The sequence below is a fragment of the Cynocephalus volans genome, chromosome 9 (assembly GCF_027409185.1).
Source record: "Cynocephalus volans isolate mCynVol1 chromosome 9, mCynVol1.pri, whole genome shotgun sequence".
NCBI classification, from domain to species: domain Eukaryota; kingdom Metazoa; phylum Chordata; class Mammalia; order Dermoptera; family Cynocephalidae; genus Cynocephalus; species Cynocephalus volans.
In genome coordinates, this window is record NC_084468.1 from 150358553 (window position 1) to 150371430 (window position 12878).

The window sequence follows — 12878 nt, forward strand, 5'->3', positions numbered from 1 at the left end:
CATTCTGTTTACTGTGACTTATACTTTTGGGAGCACTAGACACGCTGTCACAGAGTCCCATGTTACACCACCGTTGGCCCTCTGGGCTGGCATCCCACTTCCTGCACTTTTTCCCAGTAGCTTGGTCTTCCTCAGAGTGGCGGGGAGGCGGCGGGGTGCAGCTTCCGTGGAACAGTGGACCAGTGTCAGTGCCATGGATCCTCCTTTGACCCAGAACATGGCTAGGCTGCGTGAGGCACCCCCAGCCTTCCATGCCTAGGGCTGCGGAACACCCCAGGGTGTTGGCAGGTGCTGGAACCTATCTTTGGCTGGCAGGGCTGTCCTGTCCTCTGGCGTCCCCACGTGCAAAGGTAATGGGAGGCAGAGGGCACCCTGCGGGCTCAGCCCCACCCACGCTCACCATGCTTTATCTGCCTGCTCCCTGTCACCTGCAAATTTTGGACATTGTGCCATTTTGTTTGTATTTCAGTATGTAAAGTCCACAGAGATGTGGACTTTAAAAAAAGATTTAAAATGTTATGAAAAATCTCTAACCCAGAGAAAAGTTGGAAGAATTGTAGAACATCCGTAAACCTATCCCTCAGACTTGTGTTGGACCATTTCACAGTGAATGCCATATGTTACAGCACCTCTCTCCTGAATACTTTATCTCCCATCTTCGTAAAATGTTTTCCTCCAAAGCCACGATAGATACAGACTCTTTTTTTTTTTTTTTTTTTTTTTTAAAAGATGACCGGTAAGGGGATCTCAACCCTTGGCTTGGTAGTGTCAGCACCACGCTCAGCCAGTGAGCAAACCGGCCATCCCTATGTAGGATCCGAACCCGTGGCCTTGGTGCTATCAGCGCCGCACTCTACCGAGTGAGCCACGGGCCGGCCCTAGATACAGACTCTTTTAAACATCACCACATACTAGTACTGTTGATCACTCCTAGAACGCTTGACAGGACTTTCTCCAGGCCACTAAGTGTCCACATGCCCAGGTGTCTCACCAACGCTACAGTCTTTACGTTTGTTTGCAGCAGGGCCCCAGCAAGGTCCTCGCGTTAAGATTGGTCAATACGTTTGTTAATTCTCCTAGTCTACAGGTTTTTCTTCCACTTTTCCTTTTTTTTTTTTTTTATCTCTCGCAATTTGTTATAAAAATAGGGTTGTCTTCCTGAGGCGGCTTTTTCTAAGTGCATCACTCTACTTAGTTCTCTGTGTTTCCTGTAAGTTGATAGTTCTAGAAGTTCTTGTTTCTTTTATCTTCTAATTTCTGAAAAACTTAGTAGAATCAGAAAATCAAACTTAAGGCCGGAGTAAGGTGACCGTCATGGGATTGCTCAGGAAGCCGAAGCCCCCACTTCTTGACACCAGCAGGGCCTGGTGGTGGCATGACCCCTGCAAGCATGTGCCTCCTGACCCTTGCTCCTCCTGACTGGTCCAGCCTCCTGCAGACCCTGGTGACCGGGAGCGCTCCCAGACCTGCTGAAGACGCTTCTTGGGCCCTGAGCCAAGCGTTTTCCTACTAAAGACCTTTAACCCTCTCCTCCCCTTTTCTAGGCGGCTCCTGGTTACCACATGGCTAAGATGATCATCAAGTTGGTCACGTCCATCGGTGATGTTGTCAATCATGATCCAGTTGTGGGTGACAAGCTCAAAGTGATCTTCCTGGAGAACTACCGAGTGTCCTTGGCCGAGAAAGGTAGCCCTGGAGCCTGCTGTGGACAGAAAACCTTTTTCCGTCTGGGGATGGGTTGGGGTGGCAGTGCTAGCCCAGGGCCTCTTTCCTTTTCAGTCAGCACAGCTCTGCCCTGGGCACCCAGGCCCAGCCAGAGTGCGGCCTTCAGGGAGCAGAAGCTTTCAGGGGTGCACTGTGTGCACCAGGAGGACTGGCAGTGTGCCCGAGCAGTGCCTCTGCACATGACGGGCAGAACCCATCACTCCCAGCCTTGAACGCCCTGATCTCTGCGCCTTGTGCCTGCCCTTGGCCTCATTGCCCCACTTTCCTCTCTGGTCCTGGCTGTGCCCACAGCTCCCGGGTCCCTCCTGCTGGCAGGACATGCTCCGGGCCAGTGGTAGCCCCTTCTGTCCCCCCTTGGTACCCCCAGGACGGCCTTTGTCTTCACCACCTGCTGCTCTCTAGGTGCGCTGCTTTTCTCCTGTGTGGCTACACCTTCCTCTCCGGCCCTTCCTGAGGGCAGCTTGGGGCCAGGTATACAGAGTTTAGTCTGGGGCAGCTCGACTTTGGGCTGTCTTGGGGAGACCCCCCAGGATGTGTGCCGCTTGTGAGCCTTGCAGTACATCATCCTGGCCTGGACGGGCCTTCCCTACAGGAAGGTGATTTGCCCATCCAGACAGTGGGAACCCTGAGCCAGGAGTTCTCGAGTTCCCTTCCTGCCACTGAGTGCCTCTGTGTTTTTGACTGGCCAGTTGCTGCTTTGCAGGCTGTGTTGTAGTAAGCATGTGCAGGTCGACATGCACTGTTTTCCTGAAAGCTTGGGCTGGTCCCTCAGAGCTGTCTCTGTGGTCTGGCCAGGGTGCCCAGCCTTGCTCCTGCCTGGGGAGCGGCACCTGGTGTGTAGGGGTTGTCGAGCCAGATTGGTTCAGCTTTGGTCAGGAACTTTGGTTTTAGCTTGTCCTTCCCTGAACTTCCAACGAAAGCATCTGACTGTCCTTTCTACTGCCCAGAATCCCACTCCTCACCTTTATTTTGGGGTTAGCTGATTCCTGCTCATCTTTAGAACTGGCCTCGGGCACCCAGCCTGGGGTCCTTGGGGTCAGGGCCCCTCATGTGCCCCCTGGTTCCTTAGACTTGCTGCAGCAGTTGTGTCCTTGTCACCAGCTGGGCTGCGCTGCCTGGGGCCAGGAGGAAACTGCCTCCGTACTGGATTCTGGTGCCACTCTCTAGGGGCAGGAAATGCTGCGCTGTGGTGTTTGCAGGGTTGATGGCAGCCAGCTGGGCTGAGGGCCCTGAGCAGGGTGTTGAGTCACAGCATGCTCCTGGGCAGGGTAGCTGGTCCCATCTGCCACATGGCATCTCACAGGGAGCCTGCAGTTGGGAGAGGGCTGCGGCATGTGGCCGGTTGCGAGGGCCCCTTCTGTGCACAACCAGAGCGACTCCTGTGCAAGTGAATGCGGGGAAGTTGCTCTCAGCCTTTCGGGTCCGCTGGTTCCGTCAGAGTCCAGGTTCCTGTTGGAATGATCCGATGAGCCTTAGGGACTAACCGAGTGAGACATCAGTGTCATGGGGTGAGTGGGAGCAACAGCAGCAATAAGCCAGGACAGGGCCCTGGAAGGTTGCAGAACAAAGGTCCTGTGCCACATGGGGGGGGTTTCTCCTCAGAAGTCTGCATCTTAGTGGCAGGACCCGGCCTTAGGCAGCCACTGCGTTCCTGACCCCCTGGCCCTGCACAGTGGATGGGCCGGCTTGTCCTGCGGTGAGCCCGGCAGCCTCAGGACGGCGGCCCCTGTTCCTGGAGCACCTGCCAGGGGCAGTTGTTTCTCAGCTGGGAGGAGGGACTGGTGTGGCCGATGAATGAGGAAGGAGGGTTGGGGGCTGACTGGCCTGTGATCCTCCTGCAGTGATCCCAGCCGCTGACCTGTCACAGCAGATCTCCACTGCGGGCACCGAGGCTTCAGGCACAGGCAACATGAAGTTCATGCTCAACGGGGCGCTCACCATCGGCACCATGGACGGCGCCAACGTGGAGATGGCCGAGGAGGCTGGGGCGGAGAACCTGTTCATCTTCGGCCTGCGTGTGGAAGATGTCGAGGCCTTGGACCAGAAAGGGTGCAAGTCCCTCCCGTGCCATCAGGGAGGGGCTGTGAGGGCAGCTGGGCAGGGGCTTCTGGGGCCAGGTTTCCGAGTGTGTGGTCAGTGTTGCCAGGGTGACATGAGCATGACACAGGCTAGGTTCCAGCAGGGCTGCTTGGCTGCTCCTCAGGGTCCAGGCTAGGGCTCCTCCTGTTTGTAGGGCAGCGCTGGGGAGGGTCTGCTGAGGGACACCGTTGGGGTGTGGGTGGGACACCTCCCAGCAGGCATCTCCACTGCCAGGAGCATGTGGTCAATTTGGGGATTTGGGGCTTGCCCGTTGTTTAGGTTTCCTGGTCTAATTTGTGCAGTACCTTTTTATTTTGAAGTAATTTTAGGTTTGTAGAAAAGTCATAAAGACAGTGTCCTCCTGGTTTCTCATGTACGTGTTAGCAGCCTGAGGACGTCATCAGAATCAGTGAGCCAGCAGCATGCAGTGTTGTCTGTGCAAGTCCCTGCTGTTCTGATTGTACTAGTTTTTCCCTAAATGTCCTTTTCTGCCCCAGGACCCCATCCAGGGTCCCCTGTTGTGTTTGGTCATCAAGTCTCCCGTCTCCCCTGGTCTGACAGTTTCTCAGTCTCCCCTTGTTTCTCATAACCTGGACATTCATGAGGGTCCTGGCACCGGCCCGATTTGAGTGATGGCTGGAAAGAAGAAACACTGTTGCCTAATTGAAGCCTTAGGCAGCAGTTGGGTGAAACTCCAGATGTCACTTTTGTCAGAACTGTGTCCTTGTCAGCCAGAGAGCACGCCTGCCTCTGTACCCTTCCTGCCCACCCTGTCTCCACTCCTGGGTGGTCCTTCCTCTTTCCAGGCTCACTGCCTCAGCCTGTTCTGCCCCATCCTGTCTGGGTAATGCTTATTCCTTCTCCACCTTCGTGGGCCCAGCTCAGGGTACTCCTCAGCCCTCATGCCGCTCAGGGTGGCCTTTTTGTTTTTAAAAGCTCTGCCCAGGGCCTCACCTTGAGGCGAGTTCTTGAGTGGCCCACTCCGATGTGAGCCATGTTCATAATTCCACATCCTCTAATATCTACATTCCTTTAAACAGTAAAAGAAGCAGGTGGCATTGACTTTGCACCTACAGCACATCTCTAACCAGCCACCTCTTGAGGGCCCAGTAGCCACTCGTGGCCCACGGCTGCCACCCTGGACCTGGACCCGGACCCACAGGCCTGGAGCCTCTGGGACTGTCCTGGGACGGGCTGGGCTGCGCACCAGCGTGGCTGCCTGCCTGCATACGCAGCCGCTCACGCACAGCCCGTCTTGCAGGTACAATGCCAGAGAGTACTACGACCGGCTGCCCGAGCTGAGGCAGGCTGTGGACCAGATCAGCAGTGGCTTCTTTTCTCCCAAAGATCCAGACTGTTTCAAGGATGTCGTGAACATGCTGATGTACCACGACAGGTGGGACTGCACCCCTCAGGGCGCCCAGTCAGCTGCCCACTCACTGGGACACACAGTCAGGTCCTCCTCGAGGGTTGGAAACAGCACATTGTTTGGCAAGTGAAGCCCTCTCCACCTCAGCCCACAAGACCATTCCTAGGCATGGCTTCAGACCCAGCCCGGAGAGTCCTGGCTAAACCCAGGGCTGGGAGTTTGCAGTGGCCTTTGGCAATGCCTCGGGTCCCCTGGGCAGTGGGGAGGCCGGCATAGTGGTCCAGCCCCCAGGCCTCGTGGACAAGCCTGACAAACAGGAAAGGGCGATACCAGGCTAGTTGGAGGCCTGGGGGCAGCCCCGTTCCAAGGAGGCCAGTAGAGGGAGCCCAGCCCGGAAGCCTCTGGGAGGCATGCGTGGGCCCACAGTGACACACACTGGTTAAAGTGGAATTAACTTGTGATGTTATAAAATTAGGATGTAGTTAGTGTTTCAATACAGAGCAGTTAACGTGCTTATAATTTATCTGTAGTCACAGACTTACTAACGCCCAATCAGGCAATGCTGTTGTGTCACAGCAGCTCTTTCCCTGCTGGCAGATGCTTAACGTAGCCACTGCTGGGAACTAATCTGCTTCCACTTTCAGTTGCCTTTGGGTTTTGTCTGATGCTCTGTGGTGACTGGGTTACTGGCTGGCTCCAGTCAAATCAGATCACAACCACACGTGTCGGGGCTGGAAGCCAGGCCCTGCTGAGGTCTGTGATGAGGGAATGACTTTTAAAATTGTGAATTTTATTAATTGTGCTCTTGACTCAGTTGTAAACAAAAATGCCTTTCTACATTCATAAATCCTGCATTTTTGTCCAGAACATCAGGAAGTGCAAATAACCTTTTTCTGCATCATTAGTTTTCAAGCTGGCTTGAGAATAGACAGCTAAATGCAGCTGGGAGGTGGGACCGCAGGCAGCTGTGTCTGCCCAGGACACCTCCAGGCGAGTGCAGCTCTAACCGACCTGCACGTGTAGGGTGCACTGTAAGCGCCAATTTCTTTAAAGGAATATTGAGTCGAAATAAGATTTTTCCAAAATAGCAGCCCAGAACATAAGTGCTGCTGCTTACAGAGATGCAGCCTGGTGCAGCCTGGCTCTAGTGAGCTGGGTGAGCTCCCTCACCCCCAACCCCTGCAGAGCCGGGAGGACCTGGGGCAGGGCCAGGTGGGCAGTTCTTGATCTCCAGGCTGCTTTGGGACTCCTCTTGGGCCAGTGTGAACAGGCTGCTCCCTGTACAATGCCACTCACCACCATGGCCCAGCCTACCTCTCCTGTTTCAGGTTCAAGGTGTTTGCAGACTATGACGCCTACATGCAGTGCCAGGCCCGGGTGGACCAGCTCTACCGGGTGAGGCTGGTGGGGAGCAGCAGGGCTGGGGCTTTGTGGACTTGTTGGGTCAGATTGTTTATTTCCCAAACTGTTTGAGCAGGTTCTTGGCTGAAGCCAGAGGGGCTTGTGTTTCTCATTTGTTATCGTGATTCCCCACCTGCCTTTAAGGAGGCTGCCCCCGCCACTTCCTCTCTTGGGGAAACAGCTCCTGATGGCCAAGAACAGGAATGGGAAGCCTGGAATCTGAGCTGCTGGGCAGAGCTCCGGGAGGAGCCTTCTCTACCCTCAGTCTGGCCCCCCTCAAGGAGGCGCCCCAGTGCTGGCTACATTCTGGGGCAGCTGTGAGGCTCTGAAGGAAGCCACAGCTGCCAACCCTGAGTGGAAGGAGACCTCTTGGCCATCTCCATGGGCATTGGATCCATCTGTGGCAGCTACTTACCTGGTGGTGTTTCTATGTAGTTTTGTGGGCTGTGCCCTAATGGAACACAGAGCTTTTTGGGAGTCAGGACTTTCTTTTAGGCTCCTTGCCCCTTACATCTAATCAGTTGGTAGCTTTTCTGGTAGATGGGGACCCCTTTTCAGGGAAGAGTTGACTATAATTCCCTCTTCTTCCACCAGACTATCCCAGGGCTCAGAGCTTCTTTAGAAACAGTCCTAAAGTTCTGGAAATGGGGTCTCTTAGGGGCCTGCCGCCTTGCGGTGCCCAAGGTTAATCAGCATCTCTTTCCCCTGCAGAGCCCCAAGGAGTGGACCAAGAAGGTCATTAGGAACATCGCCTGCTCGGGCAAGTTCTCCAGTGACCGGACCATCACGGAGTATGCGAGGGACATCTGGGGCGTGGAGCCCTCTGACCTGCAGATCCCGCCCCCCAACATCCCCAGAGACTAGGTTCCCCACCAGCCGGGGACCAACGGGCATTTGTTTTCTTGCTGTTTTTGTACTTCGTGCCAGTTTTAAAGCACTTTGCTAGCAGCTGGTGGTCCCTCCTTTTCTGAGAGGAGTGTGAGGATTAAGGGGGTGGTTTTGAGTGAGTGGGGCAAGGAAAGGAGTTGCTAGTAGTGTATGGCATTCTCACGGTTACCTGCAAGGAAAGCAGAGTTCATGGTGCAGACAGGTGCATCTGGTCCCAGGGAGGGTGAACACAGGTGGAGCTGCTTGCTGGACTCCCCAGAACCTTGCATGTGTCTTGCTGTGAGCTTATATCTTTAGTTTTAAGCCTCTGAATTCTGGGTTATGGGCTGGTGGCCCTGGTGAAGACTAGGGATGTGTGGGACCTGGGCCACCAGCTGCAGAGCAGGGCCAAGCCCAGTGTTGCCCTATTCTCCCTGCCGTGCTGGAAGGAGTCAGATCCTACAGGCATTGTCTTCACAGCTCTGTTCTCTCTCCCCTGTTCTGGGTGCTCTATCTTGTGTTGTGGGTCAAGGATCCAGATAGGCCATGTCCTTCGTAGCCATCCTGGGTGAATGTGCTTGGGACCCGGGACGAGTTGTGGGGGACATTGGGAGGTTCCCTATACCTGGTGTCTCAGAGGCCTTGGTTTAGACAAGGCTGGCTGATGCAGAGTTAGCTGATAGTTCGGATGTTATTGTCCCCCCAAATCTCCAGTGTGGCAGTGTTGGAAGCTGTTTGAGTCACGGGGGTGGATCCCTCATGAATGGATTAGTGCTCTCCCTGGGGGAGGGGGGATTAATGAGTGAGTTCTCGCTCTATTAATTCCCACGAGAGCTGGTTGTTTAAAAGACCCTGGCACCTCCTCCCTCCCTCCCTCTCTCTCTCTCTCTCCCCCCCCCTCCTCCTCCTCTCACCATGTGATCTGCTTGTACCCGCTGGCAGCCTGAGGCCTGTGCCAGATGCAGCTGTCCCAGAATCATAAGCCAAATAAACCTCTGTTCTTTATAAATTACCCGGTCTCAGGTATTTGTTATAGCAACATAGACTAATACAGCTAGGTTTTGCATTTTCAAGACGAAATAACTTCACAAGGAAATGAAACTAGCCGAAGCTTTTTCTTGTTAGTTTCCTGTCTCGGGGAGGCATGCTGCTGATGTCTTGCCTGGCTGGAGGCAGGTCGGCTGCTGTCCCTGGCAGGGCTGCCTGTCCTGCGCCAGAGCCTGGGGCAGGGCGGCTACAGATCTGTGCCCTCCCTATGCCTTTCGCCGGTGGCCTGGGGCACGTTCCTGTTGTACACACAGGGCCGGACTCATCTCTCCCTTCCTACCAGTGCCACAACCTGGTCTGGGGAAAGGGCCGAGTGGGCCCAGAGGAGCTGAGTTTCTACTCTGCTCAATGTGGGCCTGGTGCTGGGAAGGGGCTCAGCCGTGCCCCTCCCTGATGCTGACACCCAGTGCACCTTGACATAGTGCTGCCTAAAGGAGAGGCAGAGGACAGGCTGCTGCCCTTCACCACGGGATTGTTGGAGAAATCAGGCAGACCTGTCCTTCCAGAGGCTTCCTTCGCCTTGCATGCTGGCTCTGGGCTGCACGGGGAGGCTCACAGTGCCTGTCAGGGAGTATTTGCACAGTTCACCAGAGCCACTGGGGTCTTTTTTTGAGTGGGGCAAAGTTTGGGGTTGTGGTCATTGCTGATGACATCCCCTGCCCTGTGTGTAGTTCTGTGCACAAGGCTGCACTCCCCAGCACTGGCCGCGTGTGACCATACTCTGCCACTCACTGTTAGCACCTCATGTGAGAAACTCATTAAAGCATATGCCTGTGGTTGGTTGATACGGTGTCTGCATTTCACTTACTGCACATGGCATTGCGACACTCCTGCAGAAGCAGAGGACACGGGCCCAAGGCCCAGCTGGGTGCCCATGCAAGGAACGGTCCTGGCATGTGGGACTTAGAGCCATGTGTTCCTGAACTGTCAACTGTTCAAAAATCACCAAATTCAGCCTTTTGGTAAACACTATCATCTGGGGACAGAAACAGCGTTTGCAATTCTAGTGTGAATCATATTGGTCCCCTTTAGCACCTGCTGCTTCTGCTACCTGCTCCTGGCCCTTGGGACTAAAACATCCCCTGAATTGTATAGCTGCAGACTCAGTCAAAAATCAGGAGGCACATGAACTCAAGCTTGTGTTTACCCAAAAGGACCTGAGAACTGCAGGACACAAGCTCTGTGATGTCCTAGCCTCAGTACGTGCAGGTCGTGCAATGCTGGCACTGCGAGGCCTCCTCACATCCTCGGCACCCCCTGTGCACCTTGGTGGCAGCACCAAGAGGGATTTGTGGAGTCTGCAGCACAGCCCTAACCCTTAGAGCAGCCACACGTCTCCGTACTTTGCTTTTTTTTAGGGACAGGTTCTGACCATGACTTGATCCTGCAACCCATCAGAGGGTTCAAAACCAACCGTTTAAGCTTAGTTGCTTAAACCAAGGTAATAGCTCAGCAGGTGACAGCAGACATGTAAATAACAGCTTGTGTTCCTAATGTTCTTTATATCCTGCCTCATTCCCACAAGAAAGGCTTTGAGGCAGCTCACATAGACAAGCAGAATAAAAAAAGGATGACGACCAGCCCAGGTAGAGCTGTCACATCTCAGGCAGCCATGGGAACAGTCCTTGCTGCATGATTGTCAGGGGCTGTGGGGTGTGACAAAGCCAGGAGAGCAGTGCATTTCAGCGACTCAGGCCACAGTTACCCAAAAAGAAGCTATGAGGGGTGGTACGGTGTGTCCCAGTTCTGTGTCCCAGGGTTGGTGGTATCCTTTAGGCAGTGCTTGGGGACCACCACTCACAGCTGAGCTACTGATGTGTATGCAGTTGAAAACAGACACCCCCTGGTTAGACACCAGAAGTGAGGGGCAGACCCTGGTCAGAAGGGAGATTAAATGTTCTGTCATAAGTTGACCTGAGGAGGGGCTGTTCATCCCTGGTGTGGAAAGGTGTGTGTTTTCCAGATCTGAGGGTTGCAGTAGGTAGCTCTAAGGGGCCTCAGAACGGAGGGGGTGTAACCTAGGCCACCCTCTGGGCCTCCATGGTTGCTGATGCTGGGCCTAAGACCTTGCAGAAACAAGCAGGTAAACTAGACCTCCATGCCCCTGGTGAATTTCTGAGTTGCCAAGACTAGAAAATTCCACAGCCTGAGGACCGAGGGCAGGAAGGCTAGACGTCAGGAGAGGCGGAGTCCAGGGTGGGCTTTGCCCTCTGATCTGGAGGCTGCAAAGCGTGGCAAGACATACCCGACGCAGGGCTCCAAACGCCCTTCTCCCCGGGGCTGGGGAACCACACACGTTGGCAGCAGCTGCAGGTTGCTGGGTGGACAAAAGCAAAAGCCCCAGTGAGTGAATGAGGTGATGTTTGGGGCACACGTCGCTTCAAGCAGCTCCAAACGTGAGTCCCGGACCCATAATGGAAGCCCTTTCCTGAGCGGTGAGGGTCTGTGTGCAGTGACAGGATCCCACGCCCGTCAGCTACGTGGCAGCTGAGGAGAGGGTCTCCCGGCCAGTAAGGGTCCCGCCTGGAAAAGCCAAGTCGTTCCCCAAAGACATGCCCTTCCCTGCCCCTCTTCGGGGGACCCTAACATCTGGAAGGAGGGGGAAATAAGTGGCCTTCAGAGCCACAGCTCCTCCCACACAGCTACGGGCCAGGCTGTGCTCTGAGTGACTGGGCTGAGAGGAAGGTGGGAGTGTGAACACGCCCGGGTCTGCAGGTGGGGCACCTGGCAGGGCAGGAGGCATCACTGGCTCCTCTCATTGTAGAAACGACAACAGACCACCACCACGATTTTATTCTTAAATTAATGCTCAGTCTAAGGCCAGGTTATGCAGACAGGTGGGTGGAATGGGAGGAAGTGCAGATCCTGGGCACCTCCCCACTGTGGGTGAGCAGTCTGCCCAGGGGAGACAGGGATGGCTGAGGAAAGCAAGCGGGTACACAGGGCAGGAGGGGACCATTGAGCCACTTGAGTCCATTCTACATGTGCCAGGAAGGGGCAGAAAGAACCCATTTCCCCACATTCTCCACGGGTGGTCCCAAGTCCCCAGCCCCCCTGCCTGAGCTCCCCATGCCCAGCTCAGGAAGTTGGGATTGAGCAAGTAACAGCTGGCTGCTCTGTCACCAAGTCTTCCCAACAAGAGCTGAGGCTGAGTGGCAGCAAGAGGGAGCAAGGGTCACATGCCCGTCACCCGCATTTCTTGCATGGATCCATGTTCCAGGCTGCCGGGCACTGCACCCGCCCTGGCTGGCATCTGAGTCTTCTCTCCAGGTGCAGCTGGGCTCCTGAGCACTGCAGTTGCTGGCACCCTGGGACTCTGTGGTGCCAGGCTGCTGACTGGAAGAAAAGGGGAGGAGGGCAGAGGTCTTCATGCTTCCTTCACTTGGCCAGACTCAGTGCTGGCGCTCGGGTTCTGACTTCCCCAGAAATTCCCTAGACCAGAGGAGGACAACATGAGCAAAATCATTTGAGCTCATATCAAAGATCCCATCTCCCACAGTCCTCAAACATCTGTCTGAGGACACAGCGAAAAACCACATGAGGACTGAGCTCTTGCACAGAAAAAGACTCAGTAAGCCAAGCAGGGCACCAGTGGCATTGGCACCAAGTCAAATCCCAACATGTGGGAACAAAGACAGAGTGAGGGGCCTCTATGCTTTATTCTAAATTTTAGATCTAAACTCTGGTCTAAATTTTCTGTAATACATTCTTTATAATGGGGAAAATCTACAACTCCAAAGCAAACCTGCAATTCTTTTCACCTCAATGACCCCTCTCAGTAACCAAGGCTCCTGTGGCAAGGAGTGGCATACCTCTAAAAGAAACAATGCTTTGCCTCTGGAACTTTCAAAGGCAGCTAGATAAGAGCTGAATTTTAAGTACAGTTGCATATAGGATACACCTCATTGGGAGCTGATACAAGCAACCAGTGTCACCTACAGGAAGAAACTGGCATCTTGACTACTTTTCAGAGCCTACTGGTACAAAACAGCAAAAATAACCACCACTGTTAACAATCTCCAGTGCCAGGGTCGAAGCACTGCTCAGCAGCCCAAGGATAGCAATCTCTCCCTGTCTCATGCACAGAGAGATTTAGCATCTTGCTCAAAGCACACAACCAGGTAGTGGTGGGTGTGACCTGCATCCTTTAACGCAGAGGTAGGTGAAGCTGGGTGGCGACCTATATAGAAGCCTGGCGGGGGGGGGGCGGGGGGTGTTTTTCCCAAACTCTGCCCTTTGTCACCACTGCCAAGGTCTCACCCTCATGCTTGGGTTCTGCACCCAGGCCCATATGGGTGCCCACGGCTCTCTGAGCTGCAACCCATGTCCTGCCCAAGATTCTGGCCAGTGCAAGGCAGCCAGGAGCACAGCCTCAACTTCAAGCAGCAGC

The 12878-nt window shown here is 54.6% G+C and overlaps 2 protein-coding genes across 3 annotated transcripts in view; one reads left to right on the top strand and one right to left on the bottom strand.

Annotated features, from left to right (window-relative positions):
- PYGB (glycogen phosphorylase B) overlaps nt 1-8428 on the top strand; it is a 51563-nt gene extending 43135 nt beyond the window's left edge. The window contains exons 16-20 of the mRNA XM_063107894.1: nt 1545-1686; nt 3567-3774; nt 5066-5200; nt 6502-6568; nt 7286-8428. Coding sequence (XP_062963964.1) covers nt 1545-1686; nt 3567-3774; nt 5066-5200; nt 6502-6568; nt 7286-7438 — 705 coding nt within the window. The 3' untranslated portion in view covers nt 7439-8428. The remainder of the gene's footprint in view (nt 1-1544; nt 1687-3566; nt 3775-5065; nt 5201-6501; nt 6569-7285) is intronic.
- Nucleotides 8429-11278: 2850 nt separating this feature from the next.
- Nucleotides 11279-12878, bottom strand: part of ABHD12 (abhydrolase domain containing 12, lysophospholipase) — a 93993-nt gene continuing 92393 nt past the window's right edge. For both annotated transcript variants that reach the window (XM_063107896.1, XM_063107895.1), the window contains one exon: nt 11279-11920. In XM_063107896.1, the coding sequence (XP_062963966.1) occupies nt 11881-11920 (40 nt within the window). In that variant the 3' untranslated portion in view covers nt 11279-11880. The remainder of the gene's footprint in view (nt 11921-12878) is intronic.